Source organism: Macaca thibetana, chromosome 1 (genome assembly GCF_024542745.1).
Source record: "Macaca thibetana thibetana isolate TM-01 chromosome 1, ASM2454274v1, whole genome shotgun sequence".
NCBI lineage: Eukaryota > Metazoa > Chordata > Mammalia > Primates > Cercopithecidae > Macaca > Macaca thibetana.
Genome location: NC_065578.1, coordinates 51,422,048 through 51,434,646, shown reverse-complemented (window position 1 = coordinate 51,434,646; position 12,599 = coordinate 51,422,048). Strand labels below are relative to the sequence as shown.

Genomic DNA, 12,599 nt, shown 5'->3' with positions numbered 1-12,599 from the left:
CAGTATTTCAGCTAACAAGAAGAAGACTGGAAAATATTTAGGAATTAGACACATCATTTTCTTCAAACTTTAGCAATCAGAGACCAACAGCCCAGTATCAGCTTTAGCTTCTTTCTGCTCCCGGTAATTTGGTTCTTTTGTGCTAGGATTTTCTAGTAAACCTTAGTGACTGCCCACCTAGGAACCATTTTCCTCCTCTTTTTTAAAAATAAATTTTATTATATACATTTAAGGTATACAACATGATGTGATGAGATACATCCAGATAGTAAAAAGGTTACTATAGTAAAGCAAATTAACCTATCTATTGTCTCACATAGTTACCCGTTTTTGTGGCAAGAGGAACTAAACTCTGCTCATTTAGCACGAATCCCAAATAAAGTATAATTTTATTCTGCAGAGTCCTCATGTTGTAGATTACACGTCTAGACTTACTCATCCTACATATCACTACTTTCCCTTTTCCTTTGATAATAGAATCCCACCTTTAGTCAGCCAAAATTGTGCTCAGCCCCAGGAGATAAATCATGATTGATTAGATAATCCCAACCCCCTTTGCCTATAATTGTCATGGTCTAAAACTGGCCAGTAAATTGAAGGAAGTTGCTGGAGGTCCCTTCCTCCCTGATAGGAGGATGGCAAGAGTAGAGTAGGCTCTTTTGCCCCCCAGCCAGTTTCTTTGTGCTTAGGAAGTTGTCAGGTTGAGACCTGATAATTAGAACTGAGATACTGTCTTCTGACATGAGGGGAAGACCAAGAGAACTTCCATGATCCTGTCTCTGCACCCAGACATAAATCACTGAGTCTCATAGCTTCTGTTTAGATGAAATAAATGTTATTTTCACCTAAGTCACTGGGGGTCAAATACTCTGTTCCTTGAAGCTGAAAGAACCGTAATTAATACAGATGGACCAAAAAATCAGGCAAGAAGGGAGGAAGAGATTAATCATTGAGCGCTATGACTTCTCAGATCTCATTTAATCTTGACAACAGCCCAATAAAAGCTATTAATCTTTTTTGGTTTCTTTTTACAGATTATAAAACTAAGGCTTAGTAAAGTTATGTAATTAATAATAACACAGCTGACATTTTATTCTAGACCTGGCACCAAATCTCAAAAATATAAAATCTCCTTCCCTCCTTATTTACAACTCTAAACAAACAAACAAACAAAAAAACTAGATGCGTTTTTAGCTAACAAAATTTGGGGAGAGCTAAGGAATCTCATTCTTACAACCTTGTCATAAAAATCTACAGACTTCATCTCTACTTCGTATCAAAGTTATATAGGAGAAAAGACAAAAATATGTGTGCATGTGTATAAAGAGTTCCAGAATGTTTCGTATAATGGCAAAAATCTCACAGAAAAAAGTGGAATGGATTCTAAGTGTAATATTTTTCAAGAATTAAACGTAATTTTTATTTTTATTTTTTGTATTTAAATGCATTTTTCAATAAATAATGAAATAAAAGTTAATGACAAATATTTCCTAAACTGAAAGAATAACTTCCTTATTTCAAACTATTACATTAACCAAGTAGCTATCAATACAGAAACCACAAAGTTTACACTTCCTCAATTCTCATCTCTTCATAAAAACTGATTCAGCGTAAATCATGGCAACAAAAAAAAAGTGTATATACTATCTAAGAATCAGTGAGGTCATTTTTTATACAGAAATTTACTAGAACTGGGTTTTCAAAAGTGCTATTTATGTCAACTCAACCAGACATATATTCACCTTACATTGCCTTTATTACTATCTAATTCAGCATTACAAAATGTGCATGCCAGATTTCTGAGCTTATGCATGCAACTTACCTTCCCACATGCTCTGCAGTGGTGCCTCCTTTTGGTGAATGTAAACCTGGCTTCACATTTCATGCAATTTGGAGCCTGAGAATCCGGTACCCACACTGGAGCCACCTCACCCAGAGTGGTGAATGGCTTTCTGGCAGAAATTCCAAACTGACCAGCTCTGAGATCATTATCTGGGCTATCTGGAGCTAACGCAAGGCATGGTCTACTGGAGATCTCAGCTTCATAACTTTCTAAATGTTCCCCATTTGTATCAACATTAGAGATGTTTCCCAAAGATGCACCGCATACATTGGTTGCTGAGTTTTCCCCTAATTTTGCTTTCCCAAGAATATCATTTTTATTTTTAGTATTATTTCCACTGTTTGCAGGAAGGTCATTTTGTAAATGGTCTGATAATGGCTTTGGAATTTGAAGTTTAAGATTAGAAGGTTGCTTGGGTCTTGCACCACCAAAAGGAACACTGATAGATGGCAGGCTTGCTACTACCTTGGGGGAAGACTGCCCAAGCACTGATGGAACTTGACTACAGAAATTACGTAAATAATTTTTCTTCATTAGGTCACCAGTGCTATTTAAAAGTAGTCCGCTCCCTTCTGTGGCCTCATTTCCTCTCTGTTCATAAATATTTGAGTAGCATTCTGACTTGCTTTCCTCTATTTCTTTTTCTTCTGTTACTGAATCTTCTTTGGAGGGTAAAGTCTTTGGAACAAAAGAAACACCTGGGCCCTGCATTCCATAGGAATCACAACCATTATATAGAGAATTTGCTGCTGGTGTATCTATAACAGTGGAGAAATCACATTCTTCACTTTCACTGATGCAAGTTCCTTTTAAATCTACACCTGCATCTGCCAATCCAACACACTGTCCTCCACTATCACCATTAGTGTCCTCAGGCTGACTAATCTGTAGAAACTTTTCCTTTTCTTCGTTTACTTGGCTATCATTCATCTCATTTAGTTTAGTCAACTTCCAATTAGTCATGTCCTGAGATTCAGAGAAATGCCCTGTCATATTAAGGAATTCTGTAGTGCCAAGAATTTCTTCATGTTCATAACCTTCATTTTCATCAGCCCTAACTTCACTAGGCACAATGCAATCTGAAAACCGTTCACAGTCATTATTCCTTCCAGACCCATTAGGCACGTCTGGTTTGAGAAGCAAAGGTAAACCAGACCGGAGGGATTCTTCAATTGTGCTCTCCTCTGCTGGCTCTTTCTTCGTCAAAATCCCCTCACTCATGTGGGAAAAGGAATTTGGACTCCCTAGATCTGTCCTAGGAGAGCTGATTTTGCCAGTGAGGTCCTCATCTGGTATATAGTTCTCTTGCTTTCTAATAGCAGGACCTCCATCTGTTCCATGGGATGAGATTACTGAATCAACCGTTAAATTTGTAATCGCAGATAAGGAGGGGTCTCTACCTATACTTCCATCATCCTTTAATTGTGAAGGGGAACAGACACTGGCTAGACTATCAGATGAAGTAGTACACAGATGGTTAACAGAATTCCCCTCTATTTTCGGTCTATTCAACGGATCCAATTGTTTCTCTGAGTTCATATCTTTTTCAGTGGACTCATTTATACTAAAACTAAATTGATCAGTTTGTCTGTTTTCATTATCCAGTGAACAGCTAAAAGCATCCATAAGGGATTGACTATTATAATTATTACAATCCTGTAAATCGTTTTGTAATGTCCTTTTGTCACAGTTATGCATGACGGCTACAACAAGAACATTCTTCTCCTCTGGCAGACAAGTCAGGTTTCCACATTTCTTCTCTCCCACTTCAACAGCACTGCATTGATCATCACGACTATAGTTTCTCTTAATTAACTGATCTTCTGCAACAGCATTTTCATCAATCCACATTGTGGCAATCTCTGGATTTAGATTACAGTCTTGTCCATTAGCACAATGATCCTCTTCCTCTGTGGTCAGGGGAGCTGAATGAGCCAGGGAGAAGACTTTCAGTTGTGGTTGTGACTCATTAGAAACTGCAGATTCATTCACACTGGCCAAAGTAGGGTTAAATGACAGCCGGTGAGAAGAGGGATCTAGAATCTTATTCCACTTTGTATCCAATAAAGTAGAAGAAACTGTTTCATCTGGAAAAAAAATAAGTAATTACAATAAGTTTGCCTGTAACACTAGAAAAGCTTATGACTAAGTTAATCAACATTTCTAACTATCCTTTGAAAATTAAATATTCCAAGGATATTAGATTTCTAATTCGGGGCTAAAAATAAGAACATATTTCAGACAATTCTCTGCAATTATATGTCACCAAATGGTAATATCTCAGACTATTCCAAACAACAAGAGAATTCTACCTCAATCTAATAACATAATTAAACTGACCCACAGGTGAACGGGACCCAGAAGAGGGGAAAGCACCCTTGGATTGAGCAAAGCCAGGACAGGTGCTAATCTAATGGATTAGATGGAAAAAATATTAGAACAGTGGCTAGGATAAGTAATTAAGTAGGAGGGAAAATGAAATTTTCTGTAGAGACTGAATGTTCTACAATCTATATCATAATTGGGATGTGGGTTTGAGTGATATACCCATTTGTCAAAACTGGACAGTTAAGATCTATGCATTCTAATATATATAAAGTTTACCTTTTAAAAAGCTGTAAAAAAATAAGAGTGAAGCAGGAAGTGAGAAGGTGATAAAGGTATAAATGAAACAAAATGGCAGCATATGAAATGCTGTGAAAGCTGGATGATGGGTACACTGGGGTTTATTACACTTTTTACTTAAAAATATTTTAAATTTGCCCAACACATGTTAAAAGAACGTTTGCCACGGTATGTGAAATTCTGCTTGTAACCATGTCACAAGCAGATATTGTATTTGTCACAATACAAAATACTGTATTGTATTTGTCACAATACAAAATATTAATCAGGTTCATATTTATATTATTATCTAAGGACACTGGGCAAAAAGTGTTCATTTATCATATTAAATCAACCTTCTTATAGTCTACCAGTAAGCATAATTTCATATAATGTTTCTGTTTAGTTTTTAACAGATCATAACTACAATGGCTAAGTTATTCTCTCAAGTTACAGGGCTATTGCATATGTCTAAGTAAACCAGAGAAATAAGGAACAATGCATTCAGTGCTTTTCCTGCTTTCTTCCTCCAGTATTTCTGATAATCGTGGCCCTGAAATTATGCAGATATATTTGTAACCTCAATCCTCATCTGTAACATTAATCTTCAATGTTTCCATAGCACCTTAATCAAAACTTTATTAAGGCATTTACTACACTGAAATGCAATAGTTTATTTACCCTTCTCTTTCAACCACTGAATGATTTCTGAAGGCAGAAATCATTTCTGTCAATATAAGTCCTCACTTTGCATAGTGCCTGATAGGTAGTAGATATACAATAAATATATAAGTGAATATCTACCATAGTAAAATCATCAGGATTGAGGAACATGAAGATTAAACGATAGCTCTTGCCTCTAAGAAGGATACAATCTCATTGGGAGAATAAGAGATACATACAAACATCTAATTAGCAGTATGGAGTAGCATAGGTACAGTAAGTCCTCACTTAACATTGTTGATAGGTTCTTGGAAATGCAATTATAAGCAAAACAACTCACTGTATAAAGAAGCCAATTTTACTATAAGCTAATGGATATAAATAACAGTTAAGGTTCTCGGCATACAGTACATCAATTTGCTTAAAGTCACAGTTTCCAGGAACTTATCAAAGACATCAAGTGAGGACTCAGTGTATCTGAAAACTATTATGTAGGAGTAGAAAATAAATTCAGAGGAGAAAGATATTTTCCAGGATGAGGCAAGTGAGCTTGAATTCATGGAGGCAGGAAGAACTGGGCTACGCTTCAAAGACAGTTTTATGTAAGTTTGGAAAAGAAAGCATTAATAAATAGAGGAATAAGGAAAAGCATATCCCCAAATACAAGAATTTAAGGAAGCAATAAGTAAATCAGTTTGGGTTGAGAAAAGAATTAGTGTAAAGAAGTAGTTGTTGTTGTTTAAAAGGGCATAAAACTCAGATTGTGTGAAGAATGGGCTTAGTATCCTCTGAAATGTCAAATCCTGAATTTACCAAATTTGAACCAGTACAGATTTTACAGACATTTGAAGTTTAGTAACACAGGCTTCCTTAAAAGAAAAGAAAAGGAAAAAAAAGCAAATAAGTCATATTTCCAATATGGTTCCTGGAAACAAAAAAATAGTTACAGCTTCTTACAAGAATATTTAGCAATGTTCAAACAGAAATGATCGGGTATTAAAATTTTCATTATTCAACTGCCTCCTACCTGGGCATAATGTTAACTGCCTAGTGTCATCACAGTCTGTGGTATATTTTTTCATTTAAATAAGAAAATAAATTAACACAAAATGAAAAATCATTTTATTTAAAGTATATTCTCTAAGATACCACGAGGCTTGAAGTGGTAGTTTTTAATGCAACTGGTAGTGAGATTCAAAAAAATAGTTCAAACAAATGAACCACAAAGTTACAACGAAGAAGCTGGTTTCAGAAATCCTTCTCCTTCTAAAGGAGTTATTATTTTGTAAGCAATTGCTCTATTTTCTAACTAAAATATTTTTACTGATTCAACAAAAATGTATTGAAATACAACTATACACAAAGCACCCTAATAGAATCTACAGAAGTCACAAAGAGACAAATGTAATGAACCAAGAGTTTGATTAGAGTCAGTGGTATTCTAGCACAGTATTCACATGATTAGGTGTAATACACATCTAGGTACTTATGACTCAAAGAACTGTGATACACAGAGGGCTAAATCTAATAAAAGATTAAGAAAATACTTATACAAACAGTTGAAACTCAGAAAATAATATACTTTCCAGCTTGGTAAGTACAAAGCCCACCTGGATGACATAAAACCCCAAATGATTAGATTTCACATTTACATGAATCGGGAATGAGTCTAGGAATACAGGTTAGTGTTAGGTCATCAATGGTAAAATATGAGAAGAGCAGGCCATTCTGGTAGCCTTCCTCTCTCTCTTCCCTCCTTACTGTCATGATCCCATATTCAATTTAAGGCTGGCTCTATTAAAGATCTAAAGCAACAAAATCAAAACTAATCTGTCTTCCCATCTGCTATCAACGAATAGCCTGAATCACTGAATATAGCAAAGGTTTGTAAACCAATATGAAAATCATGGGCTACATTATTTTTTGAGACAGGGTCTCACTCTGTCATCTGGGCCGGAATACAGTGGCATGATCACAGCTCACTGCGGCCTCTATCTCTAGGGCTCAAGTGATTCTCCCTCCTTTGCCTCCCGAATAGCTGGGACCACAGGTGCACCACCACACCTAGCTAATTTTCTTTGTATTTTCTGTAGAGATGGAGTTTCGTCATGTTGCCTGGACTGGAATAATGGACTTTGGATGGAAATATATCACTTTGTAAACTTGTTAATGCCATTTCCTGTTAGAAATAGAGAACACAGGGGAAATACAGTAAGGAGGAAGAAATTTAATTATAGCTTACCCATTCAAGTTAAACCAAGAGGGAAATTAGAAGTGAATCTCTTGGCCAGGCATGGTGGCTCATGCCTATAGGAGGCTGAGGAGGGAGGACTGCTTGACACCAGGAGTTTAAGACCAGCCTGGCCAACATGGCAAAACCCCTTCTCTACTAAAAATACAAAAATTAGCCAGGCATGGTGGTGGGTGCCTGGAATCCCAGCTACTCTGGAGGCTGAGGCATGGGAATCACTTGAGCCAGGGAGGCAGAGGTTCCAGTGAGCACTGCACTCCAGCTTGGGAGACAGAGCAAGACTTTCTCAAAAAACAAACAAACCAACCAACCAACCAACAAACAAAAGAAGTGAATCTTAAGTGGACATTTCTACTGATGCTTGAGAATATATAATTAACCATTTAGGCAGTTGTGATATAAATAGTTTTAAATGTATCTTTACTGGGCAATCAATATGGAACGAGCTATTTTTCTTAGTTTAGGAAATGAAAGCGCATTTCTTGACAATACATTCACTGTATAGGGTAGGTAAAGCTCAGGCTCTAGTGTCACACTGCCTGGATTCTAATCCTGCCACTTGCTCACAAGACAACTTTGAGAAACTTGCTTAACCTCTCTTTGCCTCTACTCTCATCTATAAAATGGCAATAAGAAGGTCTGGGGATTGTAAGTATCTGGCATTTAGTGCTAAAAAATGTTATTCCTTCCCCTGTATATTATTAAATAATATATCCCCACATTCTCTATACCACAAACGCAAAGAGATTCACCAATGTAAATTCTCACCTTCGTTTTGTTCAAATTCATCCAACACCTTGTCCAGGTTGTAAGCTTCTGCTTGGAAGTAATTCTCCATCGGTGATGAAACACCACTTAAGAGACTTGTTTAAACCTAAAAAGTAAATGTGTATTACATTTTGAATTATTAAAATATAATTTATAAATCTTAAGTATATACACAAGGATAAAATCTCTTATAAATCTTTCCAGATAATGGTAAACTATAAAATCTGGCATCCCACTGGATATATTATAAAATCTTTAAGCTAATTAATTCTAAAAACCTGTAAGCTGACAATCAACAAAATATAACTAAATATAAAACGCAGACTTTGTGATCATTTCATGCTTCAACAGATACATTTCAGATGCTGGGAAAGGAATCATTGTTTGGTATAAAATTGTGTTTCTATTAAAGAACAAAGCTTACAGAACTTTTTTCAAATGGGAAATGACAGGAAAGTTTAAGAACAGGAGTAAGGGATACGGGTTCCAAAATGCTAATGATGATTCTGACCTGGTTATTTCTTTCTTTCTTTTTTTTTTTTTTTTTTTTTTTTTGAGACGGAGTCTCGCTCTTGCTGCCCAGGCTGGAGTGCAATGGCTCCATCTTGGCTCACTGCAACCTCTGCCTCCCAAGTTCAATTGATTCTCCTGCTTTAGCCTCCCAAGTAGCTGGGATTACAGGCATGCACCACCATGCCCAGCTAATTTTGTATTTTTAGTAGAGACAGGGTTTCACCATGTTGGCCAGGCTGGTCTCAAACTCCTGACCTCAAGTGATCCACCCACCTCAACCTCCCAAAGCACTGGGATTACAGGCATGAGCCACACACTTGGCCCTGACCTGGTTATTCTTTTAACCCTCTTCTTTTCAAGTACCATTTCTAAACTTTCTTTACTGTTAATCGATCCAAATGCATCCTCTGGGCATATATACTAGGTGTGTTGATGACTTAACAGATGCCACGGGCACATAATAAGTGTTAAGTAAATGCTACCTATTATCTCCTTTTTTCCATCATTATCATGATCTCCACACCTATTTCCTTAGTGTTTCAAATTTTTCTTTCCAAATTGAAAATTCTGCTTGGCTTCTTATTGATATAATACAAGGAAGGGAGATCAAATTACAAATTCCCCAAAAAGTCTGAGTAAGCAAAACATGAAAAAGAGAGAAAACCAGAAATGTAATAGCCTGTCTTTGTAAACTTTAAATATAAAAAGTGATGAACTTTCTTTGACTTACAAAGGTAGTGTTTTCTTCTCCTCTGAAGTATATAAAAGTGTCAATGATATTTCCCTCACTTTACAAATAAGAAAACAAGCTCAGGGAATTTAACTGACTTATTCAAGTATTTCCCGGACAGGCATGGTGGCTCATGCCTGTAATTCCAGCACTTTGTGAGGCCAAGGTGGGTGGATCACCTGAGGTCAGAAGTTTGAGACCAACCTGGCCAATGTGGTGAAACCTCGTCTCTAGTAAAAATACACAAAAAATTAGCAGGAATAGAGTGCCAGTAAAATCAACCATGAGAAATTAGAATTCCTAACCTAGTCCTCACTCAGGAAAAAGAATATATTAAGTCTTCTCATCCAGGAACATAATAGGATTTGTCTTTATGCTAGCCCAGCTCTTCCTATGACTTTTAATAATGTTTTTAACTTTAAAAAGTCATTAAATATTGGACAGTCAGGAGAGAGGGTACATGCAACTACAAAGGAGTAACAATGAGGATCTTTGTGGTGATAGAATTATGCTGTATCTTAACAGTGATGGTGGATACACAACTGCAAAGAAGGCTGACTGGACTGCAACATCACAGCTGCGGCGACTATAGAAGGGAAAAATGGATTTTGGTGATTTTGGTGGATAACTGAGAGTTTTTGCTACAATGGGTGGAAACTTCCTAAAGAGGCAACACCTGAAGGATGAGATTTTGACAAGTGAAGGCAGAAAAGGGCACTCTCTTCTCACATTCCCATGTGAAAAGGCTAAAGGAGGAGAAATAGCTTGCCAACTGCAGACTCAGAGTTTTGGTAAAGGCATTGCTGCCAAGTACCTCTGCTCCATCCTCAACTGAAGAGAAAAAGGGCTCAGTTTCCTATCAAACACTGCTGGTCCCATGCCTTTCCTTACAGCTTACATGGAAAAGTCAGATAACTCAGCCAGAGTATGCAACATTCCATTAGTGAGTAGTGTCATCAGTTTTTGTAAACTTTCTCACCTATATACCCTCCACCATTTTCTACCCCTTCTGAAAGGAAAATCTTGGGGCCCCAAAATCACTAAGCTAAAGGGAAAAGTCAAGCTGGGAACTGCTTAGGGCAAACATCCCTCCCATTCTATTCAGTCACCCTTCTGCTGAATGAGGTAAATGCACATCTGTTGCCTCCTTTGGAGAGGCTAATCAGAAACTCAAAAGAATGTAATCATTTGTCTATTATCTACCTATGATCTGGAAGCCCCTCTCTGCTTCCAGTAGTCCTGCCTTTGCCTTGAATTGTCCCACCTTTCTGGACAGAACCAATGTTCATCTTACATATGTTGATTGATGTCTCATGTCTCCCTAAAATGTGTAAAACCAAGTTTTGCTCTGACTACCCTGGGCACATGTTGTCAGTGATACAGGAGTTAAGAAGAAATCACCTAGGCAGATAGTAAGGGTATGAGAGTCCTCAGTAAGGCTTTTCTTTTTAATGAAAAGCAGCCCCAAATCATTTTCTTTTTTCTTTCTGAGTCGGAGTCTCACTCTGTTGCCCAGGCTGGAGGGCAGTGGCGTGATCTCAGTTCACTGCAACCTCTGCCTCCTGAGTTCAAGCAATTCTCCTGCCTCAGCCTCCCGAGTAGCTGGGATTACAGGCTCGCACCACCATGCCCGGCTAATTTTTGTATTTTTAGTAGAGATGGGGTTTCACCACATTGGCAAGGCTGGAAATCATTTTCAAACAAAGAGTAGTTTGTGAAGTTGAGCTGTAGACATAGACAAGCAAGTTGGGAGCTTGCACGGGTGAATGCCAGCAGGAACTAGGGACTAGACATGCTCAAGATGGAGGTTCCATCTTCCCTTCTCTGCCAGCCACATACACAGTAAGGAGCAGGTAAGATGGCGTCTGCCAAGGAGAAAGTTTGTTTGCATAGTAAGATTAGGGTGAGGCAACCAGCCTTCCCTGCATGCTATGTAAACTTCATACCTGATCGAATCAATCTGTGAGCCCTATGTAAATCAGACACCACCTCCTCAACCTGGACTATAAAATTCAGTGCATCCACCACCTGCCAGTCTTTTCCCTCGGAAGACTCCTCTCTCTCAATAGAGAGAACTGTTTTTCTTTCTCCTTTCTTCTGCTTATTAAACCTCCACTCCTAAACTCCCCATGTGTGTCGGTGTCCTAAATTTTCCTGGCACAAGACAATGAACCCTGGCTATATACCTCAGACAACACAGTTGCTTCATCGGGACCTCCTGAGTGTCCTCAACCTTGGCAAAATAAACTTTCTAAATAAACTGAGACCTTTCCCAGATGTTGGGATAACTGAGTTCCTCTTCAAAGACTCAACTTCCTGGTCATAAGTTGTAAACAATCCTACCCTCTCTTCTGTTAAGTCTAACCGTTTCTTTTTTACCACCACCCCTTCACAAATCCCACATTTACCCTATTTGGAAAAGTTTAAGCCTTGGCCAATCAGGATCAGCTTAGACTGTGCAGTCCAACCCAGCCAATAGGGGAAATACACAGAAACAGAAGCTGTGTTAGGGTTAAAAACCCCTCCCTTAGTTTGGTGTGCTCTTGTATTTGTAACAGGCATAAGCAGCACCCTTCTGCAGAAGTAAAGTGCCTTGCTGAGAAAATTTCTAAGCGCAGGTTTCTTTTGGCTACACTGAGCACTTGTTTCCAACAAATTTGGGGGCTTGTCCAGGATCCCATTCTCCTTTGGGAGGGGCTAGTGATTATCTTTCACAGGGAGACGCATCCCACTGCCTTGTTGTGGTGGCCCCAGGAGTGGAGGATCGAATCCCACCCAAAGTGATGAATAAATCCAGACTCTCAGCAACATGGGCTGTAGGGAAGATCCTTAAGAATTCCACAGTGACCAGGTAACTCTGTGCACAGACCAAGGTAAGAAACGGTGCTACTGGGGTGACAAAGTATTCCTTGGTGGCTGGGTTGAAAGGAATGAGTTAGGTGGCTAGAGGTTGAAAGTGTGTGAGTTAAATGCGCCACTGGGCATGAAACGAGTGTGGAGTCCAGACTTGGTTCCATGGTCACCTCATAGGACTTAGGGAAGTTTTGCAGTCAGCGGATCATACCAACCCACCAATGTTAAGGGGGACTTAAAATTCCCACAAGGGAAGCAGTCAATAAGGACAAAGTGGGTGCTCACAAGAGTACAAGAAACCTCCAGTGGGAAAACGGGAGGTTCAGCTTCTAGGACACGGGAGCACAAGAAATCTCTAATATGAAACATTTAGC

The 12,599-nt window shown here is 38.3% G+C and overlaps 1 protein-coding gene across 4 annotated transcripts in view; it reads right to left on the bottom strand.

Annotated features, from left to right (window-relative positions):
- ZFYVE9 (zinc finger FYVE-type containing 9) overlaps window positions 1-12,599 on the bottom strand; it is a 209,133-nt gene that overhangs the window by 119,789 nt on the left and 76,745 nt on the right. For all 4 annotated transcript variants that reach the window (XM_050802611.1, XM_050802631.1, XM_050802616.1 and 1 more), the window contains 2 exons: window positions 8,130-8,235; window positions 1,823-3,930 (listed from right to left, as the gene is read on the bottom strand). In XM_050802611.1, coding sequence (XP_050658568.1) covers window positions 1,823-3,930; window positions 8,130-8,199 — 2,178 coding nt within the window. In that variant the 5' untranslated portion in view covers window positions 8,200-8,235. The remainder of the gene's footprint in view (window positions 1-1,822; window positions 3,931-8,129; window positions 8,236-12,599) is intronic.